This window comes from Ostrea edulis, chromosome 2 (genome assembly GCF_947568905.1).
Source record: "Ostrea edulis chromosome 2, xbOstEdul1.1, whole genome shotgun sequence".
NCBI lineage: Eukaryota > Metazoa > Mollusca > Bivalvia > Ostreida > Ostreidae > Ostrea > Ostrea edulis.
In genome coordinates, this window is record NC_079165.1 from 88,690,872 (window position 1) to 88,715,962 (window position 25,091).

The following is a 25,091-nucleotide window of genomic DNA, read 5'->3' on the forward strand; positions in this document are numbered from 1 at the left end:
ACCAAAAAGTAGTACTTTTGGAATTGGACGGCTATATTTATATATTTCAGATACTATTTGACCTACAGTCATCAAACTTTGTCAGTTGTTGGGTCTTGCATGTTCGAAGGGTTTCGACCAAAAAGTAGGTCAACTTGACCTACTTTTGGAATTGGACGGCTATATTTATATATTTCAGATACTATTTGACCTATAGTCATCAAACGTTGTCAGTTGATGCGTCTTGCATGTTCAAAGGGTTTCGACCAAAAAGTAGGTCACCTTGACCTACTTTTGGAATTGGACGGCTATATTTATATAATTCAGATACTATTTGACCTACTTCTAAGTTCAAACTTTGTCAGTTGTTGGGTCTTGCATGTTTGAAGGGTGTTGACGAAAAAGTAGGTCACCTTGACCTACTTTTGGAATTGGACGGCTATATTTATATATTTCAGATACTATTTGACCAACAGTCATCAAACTTTGTCAGTTGATGGGTCTTGCATGTTCGGAGTTCGCTGACCAAAAAGTAGGTCACCATGACCTACGATTGGAATTTGACAGCTATATTTCAATATTCAGATACTAATTGGCTTAAAATCATCAAACTTTGTCAGTTGATATTTCTTGGGTTCTCAAAATGTGTAAACCAAAAAGTAAGTCACATTGACCTACTTTTTTTGAATTCTTAGGATTTAACTAAAGATTTGGAATACTAAGAGGCTAAGAATAGAAATGGTGGGGTTGTACAATTTATCAGAAGAGCGATTCTAGGCCCTTGGGCCTCTTGTTTTCATCGTTTTACATAAGCCTTTGATATTTGGTTTGTGGGTATACCATGATAAGATAATGTGTCGTGTGCCATTTTTGATGACCTTTGACGTTGACTTTTTATGTAAATTTTGGGGGAATTTGATTGTCCGGACCATGAATTTTTTGTCATTTGACATATTTGGTAAGTTTAATTTACTATCATGTGTTCACAGTTCACTGTTACTTGGATAAAGCACATATACATATAGGTGACTATTCTGTACCAAAACTCTTAATTTTCCATGAGATGATCCTTAAAATTGTTTTTAAAAACTATGCAAAATGGAAGGGGAGACATCAGTTTTAGTGTGCTAAAACAATTCTTCCTAGTTTAATATATATTGATTAACAGTAGCAGTATTGAATATTATCAGCTATTTCATTTGATAAATTGCACATTGTATTTTCATAAACTCTAGCATAAAATGTAAAAGCACCCAGTTTTGATTTTATCTTTCCTTGGTAATTATTTCAAGTTTTTCTGAATTCCCAAAGAATCATGGTAAGATTTCTATGCACAAGCTAAAGATCCGTATATTGATCAGAACTGATCATAACTGCATGCATTCATCATGTTTTGAAGAAAGTTAAGTTTTTCATGATACTTTTTTTAAACATTACATGTGGTCTTTGTTTTTTGGATTCCTTCCACATTTTAATTTTGGAGATGGCTAAGAAATTGCTCGTAAATGCACATCAGTGTGCATTTGTGATTTACTGTTAAGCATTTTGCACATTATGATAACATGAATATATTGAAAATTAAGTACATATGTAATGAAATAATAAGAAAATAATGATTGAATTTGAAATATAAGGCAGCAAAATCTAGTGATTTGTGGAAAATTCAATTTTTTGCACTCATATTTCTTAAACATGATTAAGATTTACATTTTATAAAACATTATTTTTCCTGCTTTGAATATCAGAGCTGAAAGCTTTCCTGATCAAAAATTGTCTCTCTATCATATGCATCTGTAAATTAATTCATTCTTTGACTTTAAGAACTACAGGGCCATTTTCATTGAAATTTGGCACAAAGCATCCTTGGGTTTGATGAGATTTAAATATATATATTCAAATGAAGGATGGTGCACTTTTCCAAGAGAAATAATTGAAAATTAATAAAAACAAAGAAGTGTCTTTTGAAAATTAAATCTTCTTAAAGACCCAACTTTAAGTTAACGCCCCCAAATTTTACCTGTGTTGTGATCAATGTTAAGCCTCTGGTCAATCAAACTTTTAACAATAGAGCTTAGGTTGATTGACGTTTGCAAAGACCATGGTCTACAGGTACCTGAGAAAGATGTTTTGATAACAATCATGGCTAATGATGACCAGCAGTCTTCAGATCTCAAGGAAAGCCCCAGTATACCTGAGTTTTGATAGCATTGACTCGCACCTAGAACATTTTAATTTCTAACGTCCCCTATACAATGCAATTTATCATCGTATTTTCTCTCTCCATCTTTATACATGTATTATAGATTAAACAATCAGAAATCAAACAATAATAATAAAAAAAACAACCAAATAAACATAAGTTATTGGAATATTTTCTATTAATGATTTATTGTGGCTTTATATTTATAAAAACATGAACAATTCTTTATTGGCGCAGCACATCAACATGTAGAATGGTTATATTGCCCATGCGTAAAACTGTTACAGTAGTTAAAAAAAAATCTTCTGTTTGAGATACCACATGGATTATAAATTACACAATCAGAAATCAAACAATAGTAAAAAAAAAAAAAGCATAAATAAGTTATTGAGATATTTCTATGTATAATTTATCCCGGTTTTCTATTTATAAAGAGAGAGAGAGAGAGAGAGAGAGAGAGAGAGAGAGAGAGAGAGAGAGAGAGAGTTATTGAGCTATTTATAATTTATCAGTTTTATATTTGCAAAGAGAGAGAGAAAGAGAGAGAGAGAGAAATGTGTAAAACTGTAGCAATAATATAGATGAAATAATATGGCATGACAATAGTATTGCATACGTATGACAATAATTACTCATTTAGTCAATGATTGAGAGTAAGGGAGAGAGAGAGAAACGGGGGGGGGGTAGACTAGCTATGTGTCAGCTTCTGTTGGGGATACCATCGTTACACAAACACTACGTCCACAGAAACCCTAAAGAGAGAGAGAGGAGGGGGTGTAGACTTCGTGTCAGTTTCTGTTTGGGGGTGCCATCGTTACACAAACACTACGTCCACAGAAACCCTAAAGAGAGAGAGAGAGGAGGGGGGGGGGGTAGACTTCGTGTCAGCTTCTGTTTGGGATACCACCATTACGCAAACACAACAGCTACAGAAACCCTACAGACGGCCCATATTGAGGGGTATCTTGATCATTCTTCATTTGGTTGTACATGTACACAGATCTACTTGGATTTATTCATTCTCTCGAAACATGGATATTTTACCTACTACACCCACGACACCGCGAACTCCCAGGACACCAGGAAGTGCCCGGAAACGCCGGGTAATATTATATTTAGGAAATTATTTATATACGATATATAACAATTTAATTAAAAGTTTTAAAAAGCAAAGGTTTAGAAATGGGCTAAACCTGTCATTTGCAATACATAAATATGACCAAGTTTGAAGGTTTACGGGAAATAGAAATGCAGTATGCATGTAGGTAGAAATTTTAATTTTTTTTTTTTTTGCACAAATCAAGACACTAAGCATAATTTGTAATAACCTGAGAAATTTCCTGTGTATATCATAAAAATATACACAACAACTGATCTCTTGGCCAGGTAAATTCCAGGTAAATAACATTGACCATGGATAAGCTCCGCCCACATTCAGTGATCTGTGGAGCAACCGTACAGTGTTTTTTTGGGGTCATTAAGGACAATCAAATGATACAATTTAACAAACAAAAAATGGATGCATGGGTTGATCATATATTTTGGCATACTTTGGTTGTTGAATAAGTATACAAATATAAAATTCCTAAAGGATAGGGACTTGTAAATTTCCTATGATGTTCAAAAATTGAAATATATTGCCCCCCCCCCCCCCCCCCCATATAGTTCTATATAAATCCCCTCCCCACTGTTTTGGACTTAATTGAGAAATCATGGGAATGACGTCTGTATCATTGTAGCAGACAGTATAAGAAGGAACTTATACTGCCTCGCTAGAGAGCTAGCTTTTCTAGTGATGTGGTAGAGTCTCTCTCTTGATCACGCAAGTTGAGCAACAGTGAGTGTGATCAGCACTTGGCTGGGTGACCACTAAACATTACATATTGGTGGCAGCATAGTAACTCTGGTGTTTGGCGGGAGGCCTGCTTCAGGTAGAGTCTCTTCAGAGCTCTGGTTACGGTTGTGGATTTGTCCATGGATAACGGTGGTTGTCGTCGGGAATGGCGGATGCAGTTGCTGAGCAGGTGCCAAACACTTGGAGAGGACTCACGCTAAGCTTCGGAATGAAGCTTCCCCGAATGGGGGAAAGTGTACCAGACAGTGTAAGAGGGAACTTATACTGCCTCGCTAGAGAGCTAGCTTTTCTAGTGATGTGGTAGAGTCTCTCTCTTGATCACACAAGTTAAGCAACAGCGAGCGTGATCAGATCAGCACTTGACTGGGTGACCGCTACACGTTACATCTTTATGAGGGTGGGCCACATGGGTTCAACATTTTACGTAGGGCAGAGGTATATGGGAAAATGCTTTGAAAATCTTTAAGGGTACAATATACATAGAGTAGGTTTTAAGTTTGTTCATACCACTGCATCAGATGAGGTTGAAGCATTAATGATTATAAGTTAATGTATATGGAACTGTCCAGGTTAGAGCCTTATGTAGGGAGATTCTGAGCTAAAAAGAATATGTCATTTGTTTCTGTTTGTTCTGTATATTTCTTTATGAAGCGATTACTGTCTCGATTTATTTGTATTATGGGTAATATAAGCTGAGTGAAACAAATTGTGCAGAAATTAGTTAATTACCCAATTCTAACATTGTTTTTATATCTGTTTATTAGTATGTAGTAATTTACCTAGTTTATATCCAATTGAAAGGAAATTGCTTTCACTATGCTGCATTAAGATTAACACTAACAAAACAACTCAGTTAAAGGTATGGGGATTACATAGCAACCCAGTGTTTATCGTTGGTAAAAGTTTAAATCACAAAGTAAATATGAATTACAATGTTATTTATTGCAAAGATGAACACGGACAATTGACATTGTAATTTAAATTTTAAAAGTCACTTCGGAACTTGTATTTTTCTTTAATCTTTATCATCTTAAATAACATTGTATAATATATATGTATAACTTTCTTCAAACACACTTTAAATGCATTTACAAATAACCAGCTCATGCAGAGGCCATAAAGTTCTGTCTACTTCTGATTTTTCTAATGCTTAATTGACAATTTGTTAGAGACTTTCCCTTTAATTCAAATATCAACCCAAAGAAAATATATAGTTTACTTTCACCGTAGAATTCCAGTCAGAATACAGAAACAGAGGGGAGACAACAAGCTGGTTTTATCATTCTTGTAGAATCTGAATCACAATAAATTCTACACAGAGGTACATGTATAACCATGCAGTCTTTGAGGGCCATGGTATTGAAGTTGATCCTGAGATATGTTATACTACTTTTTAAATTTTTTACTATCTTTGTCAGGGATATTTAGATGGGTCAGAGGGTGGAAATAATTTAATACAATGGTATGTATTTTTTAGGTTAGAGGGTGGATTAATACAATGGTATATTTGAAATAGTTATAAGCTGTGTAAGTAGTTTGGGTGATGAGGACCGTGGGTATCGGCCTAGATAGCTCAGCGGTTAGAACACCTGACTAGTAATGAAGGGGTTCCAGGTTCAATTCCAAGTTCAGTCCAAAATCCCCTCTCCCCCCCCCCTTCTTTTTTTTTTTTACTGGGAATCAAATCTGGGACCCCTACATTATTAGTTAAATGGTCTAGTCTAACTACTGAGCTATCCAGGCCAATATCCACAATCCTTATACTGTAAATGGGGAAATGATTGCGGTGGTTTTAATTTCGCTATGTTCGCAGTCGGGGATTTTTCCGTGAAATTAAAACAACCGCAATCATTTGCAAGTGTGACATGTACAATACGTTTTGAACAGTAATGTCATAAAATTTGAATTCCGCGAAAATAAAACCACCGCAATTAGACCAATATGAAAAACTGCGATCTTTTAGCACCGCGAAATTAAAACCACTTACAGTAGGAAACTACTACATTCCTCCCTCCTTAATCTGTCTTTGACCTCGAAGACACACAATTAACCCAGACTATTTTGCTCCTGTCAGGATCTTCACCTGCAAATCCAGCCAAGGATAGCAAGCTCACCGATGTAATATTAATAAATGTGTTAAGATAAAGGGTGGAATAGGATTAGGATAGATCCATACAACAGTTGAAGTTAAGTGAAAAAAGGTCAAATCTAATGCTGTCTGGCTCACCAACAATACATTCCCATGCAGTTGTATATAGTGTTCATAACTGTAAATTTACAAATAATTAAAGTTATTAATTACTTTTCTGTCATACTTATATAGAATGACATAATTATGGTGGAAACATTACACTTGGTGAGGAGTCATAAAGCACAACACCTCAGTTTTAAACATCACCACACCTCAGTTTTAAACATCACAACACCTCAGTTTTAAACATCACCACACCTCAGTTTTAAACAACTGTAAATATTACAAAACTCATTTCTATAAACAGTTTTAAACATCACAATTATATGGAGCGCCAAATTAACATAAACTCAAATAATTGAAGATATCTTCAATTATTTGAAGATATCATCAATTCAATTATTGCTCTCTTTAATTGAATTAATGCGCGCATTAAATCAATTATTGCTCTCATCAAATGAATTAATGCACGCTTCAATTCAATTATTGGTCTCATCAATTGAGTTAATGCGCGCATCAATTGAATGAATGAGAGCAATAATTGATTTAATGCACGCATTAATTCAATTATTGCTCTCTTCAATTCAATTGATGCGCGCATTAATTCAATTAATGAGAGCAATAATAGATTTGATGCGCGCATTAATTCAATTATTGCTCTCTTCAATTCATTTGATGAGAGCATCAATTTAGTAGAAATATTGCTCGCAATAATTAATTTAGAGCTCGGTATAAATAATTTGATGATCTCTTTAATTCAATTGAAGATATCTTTTAAATTAAATCATTTACAATGCTTTTGTATAAGGAATTAATGCGCGCATCAATTCTTTTAAAGAGAGCAACAATTCAATTAAAGATATCATTAATTCAATTGTGGATATGTTGAATTGAAGATATCTTTAATTATATAGTTGCTCTCTCTAAAAGAATTATTGCTCTCTTCAAATGAATTAAAGATATCATTAATTCAATTGAAGAGAGCAATAATTGAATTAATGCGCGCATTAAATCAATTATTGCTCTCATCAAATGAATTAATGCGCGCATCAATTCAATTATTGCTCTCATCCATTGATTTAATGCGCGCATTATATCAATTATTGCTCTCTTCAATTGAATTGTAGCGTGCATCAATTCAATTGTTGATATCATCAATTCATTTGAAGAGATCATTAATTCAATTAAAGCGCGCATCAATTCAGCTGAAGAATTAATGCTATCATCAATTCAATTAATGCGCGCAATAATTCAGAATTGAAGATATCATTAGTTATTTGAAGAGATCTTTAATTAAATTGTTGCGCGCATCAAATGAATTGATGATATCTTCAAATAATTGAAGATATCTTCAATTATTTGAGTTTATGTTAATGTGGCGCTCCATACAATTAACCCTCAGTATTACTGAATGTACCTCCATCATAGAAGAGCTGATGCATGTATCTCAGAATTTGCGTATTGCAGGGGAAGATTAAATGATACACAAAAGCATGTCATGCAAATTTTCTTACAACACCATCTCCTCCAATGACAAAAACACATTTCATTATTTATTTTATTTTACATAATCAACATTGTAGAATACATTTTTAGGTCTATATGCATGTTACTGCAGAAGCCAACATAAATTAAGTGGAGGCCGCCAGTTAAATGAATATTAAATCTATACCCTGGCACCTATCGGCTTCCGTATGTTACAACTAAATGAAGCAGCAAAGACATGAAGTTTTGATTGGTGGATTTAAGTTTGAAGTTTTTTCTATTGGGTTCATGTACGTGATAATTCATTGGAAAATATGTAAGAAAATTTACCGTTAGCTAACATTATTCTTATTTTTTACTTGAAATGACAACTATTTGAGATCAAGGAAAATTGGTATCTCCATGTTGTTTTCAATGTTTTGTCATTATAGTCTGGCAGATTTTGTCTCATGCATCTCATGACAACAAACATATAGTTTTCTTAGTATGTATATAAAAAATCTTATCTAGATATATATTATACACAATAGGATATATCCCAAATGATAATGAGGATGAAATTAATTACAGTTGTTATGACATACGTATCATATTCATCGATCACCAGATCAATGGCTTAATCTATCAAAAACTTATCACAATCTCAAACAAATTACAGTAAATCATGCTTATTGCAAACACCCTTATAATGAATTCATGTTTATCACAAACACTCTTATAACAAATTCATGTTTATTACAAAGGTGCTTATAGTGAATTCATGTTTATTGCTAGCCTAAGTAATATTTAATTCCCTATTGAAAGGAAAACAGCAAAAATTAATTTATTGGCTATAGTGAGGTTTGGTTATAACGAACTGTTTTTTGCTGGCCCTTGAGGTCTGTTATGATGGTGTTTTACTGTATTAATTTTCAATAATTTTGTAAAATATGATAATTAAAAGCAAACTTTTGTCTGTCACAGCCGCCTGATGACAAAGATGAGGAAGTCAGAGGCTGCTGTTCATGGCTGAAGGATTTTATCACAAAACATTTCTTTGATGATGAGACAGGTTATTACCTATTTACTGTTTAGTTTCTTATGATATGAATGACCTATTTACTGTTTAGTTTTTTATGATATGAATGACCTATTTACTGTTTAGTTTCTTATGATATGAATGACCTATTTACTGTTTAGTTTCTTATGATATGAATGACCTATTTACTGTTTAGTTTCTTATGATATGAATGACCTATTTACTGTTTAGTTTATGATATGAATGACCTATTTACTGTTTAGTTTCTTATGATATGAATAACCTATTTACTGTTTAGTTTCTTATGATATGAATTATGTGCCACTAGCTTCCTGTAAGGTCTATAATTACTGTTATACAGTCACATACCACATTTCATGTAGAACATCTTTATATCATCAGAGGACGACTACACTGGCTTGTTTGACATGGACCGGGTCACAATGTATAAAAACTACAACAACCCCACAAAGTTCTTCCGCCCTGCCACACGCTCATTCTTGGTAAGATCATACAAGTGTCAAACTATCATAAAAAACGTGTTAGCATTATAAGCTAACATATACATGTATCTGGTAATTTTGATATCAGAAATATTCAGTGGATTTCTTTAAAATGTTGTTTGAAATATCAGTGCTTCATTATTTGACACATTTTCATTTAACAAGTGTAGCGATTATATGAATAAAAGTTTTTGGCAATTTCATCATTTTTTTTAACGAATTTTCCAAATTTGCCAGAAAAGCTAGCACTCTAAAATTAGTCGATGTATGAGATCCAGTTTTTAAACAGTTTTAAAATCCTTACTTACAATTTTGACAGGTTCACAAAATGTTTATCAACATGGACATTACAAAGGACCTAAAAGACTACAATGTGTTCGATTCCTTGGATGACGATGGTGAGGATTTTACAAATCTCAAAAATTGCTGATATTTTACTCTTTGTACCTGTTGATAGGAAGGATTGCTTGACGTCAGAGAAAGAGTCGTAAATTTTTCTGTACCATGAGAATTTGTTGTTTTCAGATTACTGCTGTTCTTTTGGCCGGACCAAAACCCTGAAAGAGTTAAAAGACACAGAAAATGATGATCAAGACCTCCAGAAAATCAGTGAGAATCCGATTTAAAGAGGACATTGAGATGACATGTAGCTTTTGCTCAGAATTTATTAGTCTTGTCATTCTGACAGAAACAGATGGTGTAATACATGAAATAACGGATCCCAGGGGCAGATCCTGGAATTTTTTTTAAGGGAGGGGGGTGTACAATTAATTTTGGTTTTCAAAAGGGGGGGGGGGGTCCATTCTCAAAATGCATTTAATGTTTACCTTTTTAAGCAAAATTTTCTGATGAAAGGGTTTCAACCCCCGGAACCCCCCTGCCCTCTGGATCCGCCACTGGAACATCATTTTTGATGTATTGTTTCAAATTTTGTATTTAGATCTTCCATTTTTGATCATGAAGAATGTCTACAAGGATTCTGTTGTGTTACATGAGGCATCAGAAGTCGGGAAGAACAATGACGAAGATTCGGCTGATGAAGACGAGGACCAGAAAGAGACGGAAAGATTAGCTGATGACCCTCGGGCTCTTTTGAATAGATCCTGGACCAAACTGTTCAAGGTGTGGTCTCAAGTCTTACTCAAACTGTTCAAGGTGTGGTCTCAATTAGTCTTACTCAAACTGTTCAAGGTGTGGTCTCAAGTCTTACTCAAACTGTTCAAGGTGTGGTCTCAAGTCTTACTCAAACTGTTCAAGGTGTGGTCTCAAGTCTTACTCAAACTGTTCAAGGTGTGGTCTCAAGTCTTACTCAAACTGTTCAAGGTGTGGTCTCAAGTTTTACTCAAACTGTTCAAGGTATGGCCTCAAGTTTTACTCAAACTGTTCAAGGTATGGCCTCAAGTTTTACTCAAACTGTTCAAGGTATGGCCTCAAGTTTTACTCAAACTGTTCAAGGTGTGGCCTCAAGTATTACTCAAATACTACATGGACAGACTATGTTGATACAGAGGACTTGATGGTACACACAAATTGGGATGATGTGAAACTGAGGATTGACAAAATCAGTTGTTCTTAGCAATATGTTTTGATACACACTAAACTCTATAAAGTTTGACTGGAATACACACACAGAATTATCAGAAGTTTGACTGGAATACATACACAGAATTATCAGAAGTTTGACTGGAATACATACACTGAATTATCAGAAGTTTGACTGGAATACATACACTGAATTATCAGAAGACTGAGCTGTTTGAGCTGAACACATGCACCAAATTGTCAGATGCATGCTCTGAATTTTAAGTAGACTGGACTGAACAAATGCATAGAATTGTGAGAGTCAGTAAATTAAGTTGGATACATGCACCAAATTGTCAGTAGATTGAACCAAATGCATTCACTAAATGATCAGTAGAATTTGTTGAACATTTGCACTGACTTGTCATGAGATTGAGCTGTATAGCTTATTCTAATGAGCACTGACTTGACATGAGATTGAGCAGAACACATTTAGCTTATTGTAATGAGCACTGACTTGTCAGGAGATTGAGCTGTATAGCTTATTCTAATGAGCACTGACTTGTCACAAGATTGAGCTGTAGATTATGCTAATGAGCACTGACTTGACATGAGATTGAGCAGAACACATTGAGCTTATTCTATTGGGCCTTTAGAGTCTAATCTGAATAACACAAAAGAAACTTAGATGATATACAAGACATATTACATCATGAATTCCAGGTTTTTAAAGCTGGGTTTAAGCTACATGTATAAACACTGGTGCTTGTATCATTTTCCCAGTTCCAACCACTGTGGAGGATCAGAAATTATTTTGGAGAGAAGATCGCCCTCTACTTTGCCTGGTCTGGACACCTAATTACCTCCCTTTGGCTTCCGATGTTATTTGGGCTGGCCATCTTTATATATGGACTTTTCAAAAGGTACAACTAGGGTTATGCTAAAACTTACATAAAGTTGACAGAAAAAATCACTTTGTGATGATGTTGATTTTTGTGACAGGGTTTTCTGTAAGGAACTTCATGCATCCTTTATAATGATTTGCATAACAGACTTTGTGTCTGAACTTAATGAATTATCCTGCAACTGAATGCTTAATTCACTGATTCTGACCCAACGAAATAAGCTCAATAAACAAAGTTCTACACAGGTATGTCACAGATGCTCCTACTATATTTCAGCCATGAAAAAATTGAGCAAAATGTGTCGCATATGATTATTTCTTGAGGATATGGTGCAATTCTAGCGATAGTTAACTTGAATTATTTTCCTTTTATATTTTAACACAGAGATATATATTCTGAAGCAAATGCTCAAAATAGTTCTAGTCATCTAAGCTTATAGCAACAGAAATAACATTTTCAAAATAAGTAGTGCTTTTAAGGATGGATGCTTAATGATTGATTCATAAGCTGCTCATGCTCAGCACAAAGGTTGGTTATGAATTAATTTTTTTACCAAAAGACTTTCAATCTATGTTCTATGTTGTGTGCTTACTCAGGTGCATGACTATTAAGGTCCATGTGCCTCACATCAAACATAAATTCATAGCATTTAAAAGCCTGAAATCAAAACAAAACAATCTAATTGGTTTCATACATAATTTTTGGGAGTTTTCACAAGCGAATTGGGGGGAAAATTAAACTATTTTCTATTGAGAAGGGGGCCTTATATCTGCCCCTGAGAAAGTACTGATAAATTCCTGCCCTCGCCCAAGTATGACATGTATTTCAAGACAGTAACCTTGTATCTAGTATAGTGTATATATTCATAGTAAAACACAGTTATAGCAAACATCCATGGCCAGCAAAAACAGTTCGTTATAACCAAACTTCATTATATATTCCAGAACTTTGTTATTATTTTCCTCGCGTACTGGAATAAATATCCCTTTGCAATAAGCATGAATTTGTTATAAACATCAATTTGTTATAAACATGAATTCGTCATAAGGGTGTTTTGTTATTTTCCTTTCATACTGGAATAGATATCCCTTTACAATAAGCGTGCTTTGTTACAAGTGTGTCTGTCATAAGCATGAATTCATTATAAGTGTGAATTCATTATAAGGATGTTCATTATAAGTGTGAATTCATTATAAGCGTGTTCATATTATAGACATGAATTCATTATAAGTGTGTTCGTTATAAATATGAATTCATTATAAGTGTAATCCCGTGGGGATCCGGGTTAGAATAGGTCCTCAGTACCCCCTTGCTTGTCGTAAGAGGCGACTAATTGGGGCGGTCCTTCGGATGAGACTTCAAAAAACGATGTCCCGTGTCACAGCAGGTGTGGCACGCTAAAGATCCCTCCCTGCTCAATGGCCATAAACACCGAGCATAGGCTTAAATTTTGCAGCCCTTCACCGGCAGTGGTGACGTCTCCATATGAGTGAAATATTCTCGAGAGGGACGTTAAGCAATATTCAATCAATCAATCAATCATTATAAGTGTGTTTGATATAAGCATGAATTCGTTATAAACATGAATTTGTTATAAACATGAATTCGTTATAAGTGTTTTTTACTGTACTTACATATAAACAGAAAAGTTAAGTTTAAATTGATTATTTTGATATTTTTCAGCATCAACAAAAGAATTCAATATGATACCTCCAATCCAGGCGGGAACACGAATATGACTGGGTAAAGGAAAAGCAATGTGGCAGATGTGTAGAAATGCATGTGAATCAACAGAGAGCCTGTCATCTGCCTCCATTTCAAAAATTCTAAAAGATACATGTTTCAAATATTGAAATTTTATTGTGTTAACATCACAATGCAGGCTTTCAAGTGGGCCCTTATTTTCCTTATTTTTCTACAACAGCCCTTATTTTCCTTATTTGAGCTTTAGAATCCCAAAAAAAGCCCTAATTTTTTGTTGAAATTCCTACATTTTCAAATTTTGAAACTTTAAATAAATTTGACATAAAGTAAGTGTTGGAATTTATTAAATTTAGTCTTAGTATACTTTCAGAAAATGAATATGTTGATTAAATGTACATCTCAGAAGACATCTTGATGGTTATCAGTTATATTCAGTATTGATTGTGAGCCATGGGAGTCCACCTGAATTATATCATGGTTTGTGCGGAATGCCGAATATGGCTGTTGATGACCACTGGTATGATCTTCTGAGTGGGTAATTAGTTTTAATTTGTATTATTGCTCTTGCAAATGGTGAGAAAACATTTTTTCTTTCCTATTGATTTGTAAATTTAACCCTTATTTTTGTCTAAAAAGCCCTTAAAAATCCTTTAAAAAAGGCCCTTATTTTTTGATAATTTTGCCCTAAAAATGGCCCTTATTTTTTGCAAAATGTCACTTGAAAGCCTGCACAGTGTGAAACATTGAAATATAATTGGCTCATCTTTCTTGCATACATTAAATGATTAGGAATTTTAATGCTTTCTGATTGGTTCAGACGATCTTTTCTAGTGTTTACCTCAGATTGATGAATATCATTATATCCAAAAGCCACTGTTTCCATGTGTCTGTTATCTGTCTGATGCTAAAATCAGACCGCTCATGTGATAGTTCTAAAATCAGACTGCTCATGTGATAGTTCTGAAATCAGACCGCTCATGTGATAGTTCTACAATCAGACCGCTCATGTGATAGTTCTAAAATCAGACCGCTCATGTGATAGTTCTACAATCAGACCGCTCATGTGATAGTTCTAAAATCAGACCGTTCATGTGATAGTTCTAAAATCAGACCGCTCATGTGATAGTTCAGACCGCTCATGCAATAGTTCTAAAATCAGACCGCTCATGTGATAGTTCAGACCGCTCATGTGATAGTTCAGACCGCTCATGCAATAGTTCTAAAATCAGACCGCTCATTTGATAGTTCTAAAATCAGACCGCTCATGTGATAGTTCTAAAATCAGACCGCTCATGTAATAGTTTGTCAGAAAAAGTATAAGGGTCATATAAGAATTCTGTATATGTTAAATTTCATTCCTAGAGACAGTATATTCCCACCTGGTTTATTGTAAATGACTGATTAGAAATAAGTTGTTTATTTTCATGTTTGTGTCTGTGTAATTCAGCTTTGTATGTTTCTCTTCCAGTTTACTTGACACAATCAAACAATCTTTTGACAATGATGTAACTCCATATTTTGCCATGGTCATTTGTATCTGGGGTAAGGCTGCTAAAAAGAATTCTGCCAAGTTACATCAATTTCTCTCTGTAAAGTTTTTAAATTTAGATAGAATATATATTGCTTTAAAGAGAATTATCAATGTTTTAGGGACCATATTTTTGGAATTTTGGAAAAGGAAGGAGAAGAGTTGGGCATTTTTGTGGGACGTTACTGACTATGAAGTTAACGAGCCTGACCGACCAGAATTCTATGGAACTACAACAGAAAAGGTACGAATAAATACATAGATAAAATAAAAAATTACATTTAGATTCAGAAAGTCTATCAGCTTACTGTAAACCAATTCTTATAAGCGGCTACTTTATTTCGCGATTCACCTGTGGTAAACTGGTTCGTGGCAAGTAATTTTTGCAATCAAGCATTTTTTTGAGCCTATGACAGACTTTCAAGGACTGGTTCATGACGAGAAATATTCACGATGAATAGGCTCTCGCAAAATTTTCTCGCACACGAATAAAAGATGGTTTACAGTATTTTTCTATTGCCAGGCAGGATATTGTGAGTACTTTGATGGTCTCTCATCTGTTTGATACACCTTATGACTTTGTAACTCTAAGAGATCGGGACTTTGACGTTCAGCATGAATCCATCTGTCCACTTGGAAGTGACACTACAGTTTATAAGAATCCACCACTCTATATCTTCACTTTTTTATAGAGCTGTAGATAATGGTATTCATTTTGAAATTATTAATTCTTTCAGAACCCTGTGGATGGTTTTCAAATCCTGAAGTATCCAATCAAATACCAGGTTTTGAAATTTCTCACCTCAGGAATCACTCTCTTGTTTATGGTATTGGTTGTCATGGCAAGTGTGATGGGTGTCATCATTTATCGTGTACTGGTCACCGTGGACTACTGCGGGAGTGTTAGTCAAGAGGTCTGTCTGCTAACCACCACAGTCGTGTCCTCCTTACTCAACGCACTTTCTATATTTGTACTGGGCAAGGTTGGTATATTGTCAAGAAATTTACTCCTTTGTTAAATCAAAGTCCTTGTAGACCACTTTCCATTTCAAAAAGATGTACATCCCCTACAAATAGCTCAGTTCACTGCGTCTTCTTATACATTGTTATGAAAATGGACAATTGATTAGCTATTCATTTTCTTTTTTCAGTTTTATGACTTTTTGGCTGTTAAATTAACCGACTGGGGTAAGACATTATACAGCGCTGAAGGAAAGATAAGAGAATCTAATATGGTGCTGATAATTACAAAACTGAACTGATAATTACAAAACTGAATGGTAAGAGTGACTGCTACATGGAATTGTTGTTGATTTCAGAAAACCATCGGACCCAGACAAAATATGACGACTCCTTAATTATGAAGCTGTTTGCCTTCCAGTTTGTGAATAACTATTCCTCCTGTTTTTACATCGCGTTCTTCCGAGGGGTTGGTTTTCACAGAGACGTGTATAACAGAGATAAGCAACTCCTTTGGTGGCATGTTTACTGCTTAAAATATGTGACGGTTTCACCTATTAATTCTTAATTTCTATAAATTGGTTTGATATTGAAATAGATTTTAAATTAAGTTTTATTTCGTTCCCACCATAAATTGGAATTGAGCATAACAAGTTTTGATATTAGCCAAAGGGAGGGGGGGGGGGGGGGGGGGGCAAAATATAACATTTGCTGAAAATTCTCATCAATTTGGCCAAGTTTGGGTCATGTGTCACCTTTTGAAACTACATTTTCAGTTTACTTGGAAGTGATATACCTTATAAAAATATCATAAATGTTTTGTTGATAGAATCTAGAAGGTTTAGTCTTGATATCAATGTGATACATGATTTAAATGATCTGACAGATTGCATTTTACTGACGTATTGAGGATCATTATTGATAAAAACAAGACTTTGGGAAATTCCTTATCTCTGTTGTATATTATCATTGATGCTTTTTTATTTGAGAAAGTTGGATATAAAAGTTGACTTCCTGTACGGTATTGCTCACATGACATATACGGTTTTTTGCAGCGTTTTGATGAGAACGGCATTATAGGACATGGATCGGAATACCGAGACCAGTGTGAGGGAACCTGTATGTCTCAGCTGTCCTTCCAAATCCTCACCTTAATGATCACAAAACCACTCCCCAAGTTGTGTACTGATGCCATTATTCCGTGAGTCATGATAATCTTAGAACCATTTCCTAAGTTACGCACTGATGCCATTAGATACTTTTTGGACAAAGACTATAATCAACTTTGTTATTGTAAGACAAAGACTATAATTTGCAATGTTATTTAGTTATTGTATATGTGTATGTCCTATAAACATTTACTGTAGTAGATAATCCCCTACTGCTATAATCTTCTGTAGTCAGTTTATTTTTCTTTCTTTCTTTTTTTTTATGTCAAGATGTTACTGCTATCAATTTTGACTTTCTTCTTTGAAAATTGTATGTTGCTCTTTATTGTATGCCCTCGAAGGACCCAAATTGGTTTCAAGAAATATATTTAAGACAAATTAAGACTATAATTATTATACCCCCCGAGCGAAGTTCGGGGGGGGGGGGGGGGGGGGGGGGGGTGTTATATAGGAATCACTCTGTCTGTCTGTCCGTCCGTCTGTCTGTGCAGATTCGTGTCCAGGCCATAACTTCTTTGTTCTTTGACTTAGGCATACCATATTTGGCACACAGGTGGATCACCATGAGACGATGTGTGTACCTTCATGACCTCTATATGACCTTGACCCTTGACCTCAGGTCAAAATTAAAGGTTATTTACAATGGATTCGTGTCCGGGCCATAACTTCCTTGTTCTTTGACATAGGCATACCATATTTGACACATGAGTGTATTACCATGAGACGATGTGTCATGTACCTTCATGACCTCCATATGACCTTGACCTCAAGGTCAAAATTAAATGTTTTTACAATGGATTCGTGTCAGGGCCATGACTTCTTTGTTCTTTGACATAGGCATACCATATTTGACACATGAGTGTATCACCATGAGACGATGTGTCGGGTACCTTCATGACCTCTGTATGACCTTGAACATTGACCTCAAGGTCAAAATTGATTATAGGGTTTTGACATAGTCATACAATAAGACATGGGTGTATCACCATGAGACTATGTGTCATGTACATTCATGACCTCTTTATGACCTTGACCTTTGATCTCAAGGTCAAAATTATAGGTTTATGCCATGGATTTGTGTTCGGACTATATCTTCCATTTTCTTCTACAAAGGCATACCATATTTTTACACTCAGGAAAGAGGTAATTTATACCTATTAACAACACCCTTTGGGAGATTGGGGTAAGCGGGGGGTATTCTTAGTGAGCATTGCTCACAGTACCTCTTGTTAGCAATGTTATTTAGTTATTGTAAGATGAAAACTATTACTAGCTGTGTATATGTGTAGTTATTGTAAGACAGAGATCATAATTAGCCATATTATTATAGTTCTTTTAAGAAATTATGGAGAAGGAGGCCATCTTGGTGTTGTCGATGTTTTGGAGAGGAAAAACCTAAGAGGAAAAGGGAGGAAACCTTCCTAGAGAAACATGTCAAAAAGGAGAACCTAGGAGACTTCACTCTGGGAGAGTATATGGAGAAAATCATCATCTTTGGCTTCCTTATGGTAAATAGATCAAAACTTACCAGAATTATCCTCAGATGTATGAATTTCAGCAGGTATTGGTTTGTTAGATATATAACATTTCTATACCTTTATTGATTTTTATCTATATAAAAGTGATACGATAAACTATTTCCCTGAAAATGCGCTATAACCCCGTTGGAGGACTACTCATTGCAAAATAGGCTGTGTTCAAGATCATAGCAGCTAGTCTAGGGGCTATAGGTATAGTGGCTGATGTGTGCCATTTTACAATGTGCTGTCTTTTCATTATTTTGAGGCAAAAAGTAGCTAATATTTTCATTTTGTCGTTTTTTCCTTATTACGGGATGAAAAATCTCTAAATATCATTTAGTTTTCTTTTCGCCCCAAAATAACAAAAAGACGATAAAGTGTAAAATGGCACAAATCAGCCACCATACCTAGCCCCTAGGCTAGCTGCTATGATATTGAACGCTACCCAGTGCTACTCCCTGGAACTATAACTCCCTCATTGATATTTTTAACCAATCAAAATGCTCGGTAGGTGGAGTGTTTCAGCAATTGTAAGATCTGTGATGTAATGTAAAGACATCAGGATGGGTCATCTGGAATAATGGCGGAAGGGAGGTTTGACAGACAATAATTTTGCTATTTACCTCATACTCATTCTATGACTGAATACAATCAAACGAGAAATACTTAAAAGATCCGTGAGCATTTCTTACATGAGAATATTTGTTGATGCAAAACCAATGTCAAGTTAAACTTCATTGAACTTTATAAATGTTGACTCAGATGTGAATAATCATGCTATTGCAGATGGGTTTTGTGTAAGGAATTTGTGAATAAATGTAGCCAATCCTGGATAAACATATAGCTTCACATAAACCCTAGTTTACAGTGAACTTTGTGTGACAATTTCAGTTATTTGCTGCCTCTTTCCCACTGGCTCCTTTACTAGCTCTCATCACCACAGCGTTAGACATCAGGATTGATGCTTGGAGATTGCTCTGGATTTACAAACGACCTGTAGCCCACATGGCCCAAGACATAGGTATAGTAATAGTTGGATTTTTTTCCTTATAAATGGAGGAGGGGGTTGGACAGTGAAAAAAATCAACATTTAGTGAAACTTGATGCAGTATTCACTTGACTAGAACAAAGTGCAACAGGAACATAATGAATTATCCTAATCTGGGGGTCAGAGGTTCAAATCCAAGCAGAACCACAAATTGTTCTATGTTTTGCTCACTCTTGACTTTTAGAACACTGCATCTTTTGATCTAATTTGATGGTGGATTACAGTGGCAATTCTTCCTTGGAGAGCTCTCATCTATATAGTTTCTTAAGAGCATCTTTGTACACCTGCATGCTTATAGGGTGAAGTATATACATATACTGATTTAAAGACATTCTCAGCATTACACTGAATATTTAGATGTCACCTGGATTCTCAGTACCACGGTACACTAAATTCAGATCTAAAGGTATTGAAATGTTCCCATTCTCAGCACACACTGATCTCAGATGTCACTATTCTCAATATACACTAATCTCAAATGTCACCACCTTCCCATAGAGATTCAGTTTAGAAAAGGTCCTCAGTACCCCTTGCTTGTCGTAAGAGGAAACTAAATGGGGCGGTCCTTCGGATGAGACTGCAAAAACCGAGATCCTGTATCACAGCAGATGTAGCACAATGAAAATCCCTCCCTGTTCAAAGGCCATAAATGCTGAGCATAGGCCTAAATTTTTCAGCCCTTCACTGGCAATGTTGATGTCTTCATATGAGTGAAATATTCTCAAGCGGGACATTAAACAATATACAATCAATCAATCAAATGTCGCCATTCTCAGTATACACTATAATCTCAAATGTCAACATCCTTGACATTTATTGATCTCAGATTTGCTCAGATGTGGACATTCTCTCTGTTGTAGGCACGTGGTACACCATTCTGAGCTTTATGAATTTCTGTGGCGTGGTTTCTAATGGTTTCCTCGTGGCCTTCACCTCCAGCTGGGGGAACTCATTCTCCACAACAGGACAACTCTGGATTGTGATTGGGTTTGAGGTAAAAAAGACGAAAATCAAAACATCTCAAAAAGATGAAAATCAAAACATCTCAAAAAGATGAAAATCAAAACATCTCGGTACTGTATTTTAAATTAAGGTATAGGGTTATGGGTATTGTCATGATTTCCATTTTGAAAGACAAGTTTTTAAAATTATTTTGAAATGAAATTGCTTAGAAAGTGATACAGTATTAGTGGAGATATAATTTAAAAATTATGGTTAAATTATCACGTGACTTGTAATGTGCTCGTTTTGATTTTTCAGCACATTGCCTTGATCATTATGTTCATATTTGCCTACATTGTACCAGACACTCCAGCAGACGTTGAATTAAAGAAGCGAAAGGTAAAAGTTATGACTGCTTGGTTTTTAAACTAGCTTGACTATTAGAGTGAAATGTTTAATAAATAATAGAGTGCTTTCTAAACTAGCTTGACTATTAGAGTGAAATGTTTAATAAATCATACAGTGCTTGGCTGTAAGGTTAAAAAGTTTAATAGATTATAGAATGGTTTCTGAACTGACTTAACCGAGGGGGAAACACTTAAGGTCGCTCACTACACTTTGGAAGAGTTTATCAAATCAGCATGAAATGATTTAATAATTTAAGACATGATGATGTGTAGCAATTTGTTTTACGATGTGACCGTTGAGACAAGCGAAGACCCATAATATCTTGCAACATGTGTTTATACATTTAATCTGCCAATTCACCTAATGCGGGAAATATAACGCAGCCGATGTAAATAGTGCATTGTGATGTCATATTAGCTGTGATGTTTTTTCCCCCTTTTCTTTCAAAGTAATCAACAACAAAATGTACGAAGGTATGAGATTAAAGCTTGTCTGGAATTTAAAAATGTTAGTGGTACTTTCTAAACTATTTATTTGTTTTATCTACGGGGTTTTCTATGAAGTATATCTGCAGTGACGGCAACAGTTTTGCAGAAGCATTATGGGTAGTCCCCATCATTTTTCAGCTGATGAAGAGCAAATCAAAGAGCAAATCATGTGACTCAAATGTGTAATCATTGGAGCTCGCTTTAAGTACATACGACAAAAAGGCAAAAAATATGCAATTCTTAAGAAAAAAACATGATTTGAAAAAAATTATTTCACTGTATAACACAAAAGACACTGGCGGATTTGAACTTGAGATCTGCAGTTCATACCTTATCCACTGAGCTACAATGATTGACAAACAAATCAATCGATATGAATAATATCACAAAACGTTTAAATCATCATCTTGTGACATCGTGTTATAAAATGTATAAGTCTTGATGTAGTGAGCTACCTTAAGTCTGCGAATATTTAAACAAATTTTGTATTCGAAGTTTAAGCGAGTACATGTATTTAAACTCACCAATCAATCCTTACAATGGGTTTTTATTGCTGTATACTCATGAGCTCTATCACCTGTAAGTTGCATATGTATTCCGGGTTTGCATATTGTGACCTTTTTGATTCCATGTGTTATTTATTAAACATGCTGCGTTTTCATGCTATTATACTTGTATGTTGTTACTGTTTGAGATAAATACTAAATGGCGTTTACCTCAACAATTAATATGAAATATAAAGGACTATATATATACATTGATTTTTTTTATTCACACCCTTTCTGATTTGCAGTGTTTGGAATTTATGACAGCTAGTGCAGATGATATGATTTTAAAAAGTCATTTTTACTATGTACTTATGGTTTTATGCGATTTCTTTGGATTCCAAATAATATTCATGTACGCAAAGAGACCCCGGGCTTTTTTAATGTTTGTATTTCAGAAAACACATATGCAGAGTAGAGATGTAAATATACAAAATGTAAAGTTTAATTTGAATTTATTTCTAAGTCATATTATCCTATTTCTCCACACACTCTTTTTATGTTTCTAATTGTGCTTGATTTGCCAATATACCAGTGTACAATCAGTGTTTAAATAATCAAGTGTAATATAGGAAAAGAGAAAATTTATGGCTGCACTGGGAACTGGACCTGGTGTCTCTGCAGTACTAGTCAGGTGCTCTAACCGCTGAGCTACCTAGGCTGATATCCACAGTCCATATAACCCTAACTGCATGTACTACATTTTCCTATCCCATTAAACTGTCTTCACCCTCAAAGACACACACCTTAACAGGACAATCTGCAAGTCCAGGGGTGCATGGTCACCAGCACCAAATGTAATATATAAGAAAGAGAAAATTTATGGCTTGACCAGGAATCGAACTCGGGACCCCTGCATTACTAGTCAGGTGCTCTAACCATTGAGCTATCCAGGCCAATATCTTTGGTCCATATAGCCTTAACTACTACTACTACACAAGTGTATTTTGAGTATGGTATATTTTCAACATAGCTTACAAAGTGATATTATACAAGTCACTTTCTAAGATTTTTTTCCCATTAATTTTTTATATTCTAAAAAGAGTTCTTGGGCTTTTACTGTGCCATAAAAACCTGCATTATACCTAAATGTCCATGGACCACTTAAAATTGCATTAAATGTTTACCCACCTTGACGATTGTGATGTCACATCTGTTTAATTATTAGAGATATGAACATTTTGTCTGCTATCGAACATGTAAAGAAATTTTTATTTATAGAATTTTCCCTTGGGGATCCGGGTTAGAATAAGCCCCATGTCACAGCAGGTGTGAGATGATAAAGACCCCTCCCTGCTCAAAAGTCATAATCACCGAGCATAGGCCTAAATTTTGAAGCCTTTCACATGCAATGGTGACGTCTCCATGAGTGAAAGATTCTCGAGTGGGACGACTTAAACAATATACAATCAATCAATCAATCATTTATAGAATTAGAAGTACATGTACATAGAATTTGAAAAATTTGTAATAAAAAGGTTAATGACTGAATACTGTCAAATATGAATGTCCACCCTATGTCTTGGGTGGAGGCAGACCTCACAAGGTTAATTGGTCCACATTACTGTGTAATTATAACTTCAGGCAGGCTTATTTTATGATATTCAATTAATCACCTATGAATATTCTAAGTAAACATTTTTGTATTTGTTGATAATCTTGGATAAAATAAACCAACAAACTATGATTTTCTAGTGAATCTATATAGCATTTGATTTCCATTTTAATTTTTAAAATATGTAAATTTTCTCAATTATTTACATATACTTGACCAACAATTATCAATCATGTCAAAAGATTCTGAGAAGTGTACACTGTGTAAATGCTGCAGTAAATCATTCACTCTCACTGTGTGTGCATGTATACTAGTGGAAAAAAGAAACTGTGCATTATTTAATATATGAAAAAATAATAAAAAAAATAACAATAAACAAATTTTATTTTTTTGTAATACTGTTAACAAATGTATTTGTTACAACATTTCATAATCCATTAATGTTAACGTCAAATAACGTCAATTTCAGCACACTCGAAAGACACTGGTATTCGAACTTGAATTAACAAAATTAATAACGCATGTGACCACCATTTGCATTCACGCATGCTTGACAACGGCGCCTCATTGATGCCACTAAAGTGTTCAGAAATGCTTGAGGGATGTTGTTCCAGATGTTATATATAGTTAAAGCCTGGCCTAAATCAGCCAATGTCACTGGCTGATTTGGTAAACGGCGTAGACGTCGTTCCATTTCATCCCACACGTGCTCGATCGGTGATAAATCGGGGGAAACAGCAGGCCAAGGCTAGGCATCAACATTCTGTTGAATAAAAAAGTCCCTGACTACACGTGCAACATGTGACCTTGCGTTGTCTTGCTGCAGAGTGATGTGATTTTGCTGTCTCTGTATGAAGGGTATCACATGGCGCTGAATAATTTCGTCTCGATAGCGTATGCCGGTGATATTTCCATTGACAATTTGTAGAGGAGTCCTTCCACATGCTGTTATTCCACCCCACACCAAAACGCTACCTCCACCGAATTGTCGACGTTGCACAACACAAGCATCCTGGTACTGCGCTTCCCAACGCAATGATACACTCTTCAACGGCCGTCACTGCTATCCAAATGAAATCTGGATTCATCAGTAAACAGAATATTGGCCCAGTCCTGTATTCTGAATTGCAGATGTCATCTGCACCACGCTAGTCTAGCGATACGATGATGTTGAAGCAGTATTGGGCGCACCGCTGGATGTCTTGGTCTAATGCTGTGGTCGCGCAGACGATTACGCACAGTTCTTGAACTGATTGGTTGAAGTCCAGGAATGCTATGAGCAGTCGAACTTGCTGTCTGGAAACGATTTCTCAGGTGCACAGGTCTAATGTGGTTGTCCTGTCGATGCGACGTCACACGATGACGCCCAGAACATGGTCGATCCCGAGTGTTACCAGATTGTTGGAAACATCTCCATAATGACTGGATGGTGTTCCGATGAACTCCAAAGTGTCTTGATACGATATTTTGTGCCATTCCAGCTTGAAGCATTCCAACAGCATGATTACGTTGGTTTTCGCTGAGTCGTGGCATGACAGAAGGGTAAATTTTGTCAAAACTAAAGTGC

At 35.2% G+C, this 25,091-nt stretch overlaps 1 protein-coding gene across 4 annotated transcripts in view; it reads left to right on the forward strand.

The window, feature by feature from the left end:
- The window catches only part of LOC125679188 (anoctamin-5-like), a 38,390-nt gene that overhangs the window by 5,017 nt on the left and 8,282 nt on the right, over positions 1-25,091 (forward strand). The window contains exons 2-20 of one of the 4 annotated variants that reach the window (XM_056155361.1): positions 1,272-1,297; positions 8,674-8,761; positions 9,131-9,231; positions 9,551-9,629; positions 9,757-9,840; positions 10,172-10,353; positions 11,536-11,675; positions 13,341-13,400; positions 14,830-14,903; positions 15,012-15,133; positions 15,627-15,872; positions 16,041-16,077; positions 16,209-16,318; positions 16,905-17,050; positions 18,349-18,526; positions 19,430-19,559; positions 20,447-20,580; positions 20,847-20,927; positions 22,368-22,406. In XM_056155361.1, coding sequence (XP_056011336.1) covers positions 1,295-1,297; positions 8,674-8,761; positions 9,131-9,231; positions 9,551-9,629; positions 9,757-9,840; positions 10,172-10,353; positions 11,536-11,675; positions 13,341-13,400; positions 14,830-14,903; positions 15,012-15,133; positions 15,627-15,872; positions 16,041-16,077; positions 16,209-16,318; positions 16,905-17,050; positions 18,349-18,526; positions 19,430-19,559; positions 20,447-20,580; positions 20,847-20,927; positions 22,368-22,406 — 2,034 coding nt within the window. In that variant the 5' untranslated portion in view covers positions 1,272-1,294. The remainder of the gene's footprint in view (positions 1-1,271; positions 1,298-8,673; positions 8,762-9,130; positions 9,232-9,550; positions 9,630-9,756; positions 9,841-10,171; positions 10,354-11,535; positions 11,676-13,340; positions 13,401-14,829; positions 14,904-15,011; positions 15,134-15,626; positions 15,873-16,040; positions 16,078-16,208; positions 16,319-16,904; positions 17,051-18,348; positions 18,527-19,429; positions 19,560-20,446; positions 20,581-20,846; positions 20,928-22,367; positions 22,407-25,091) is intronic. The other 3 variants (XM_048918189.2, XM_048918191.2, XM_048918192.2) reach the window with 3 other exon arrangements.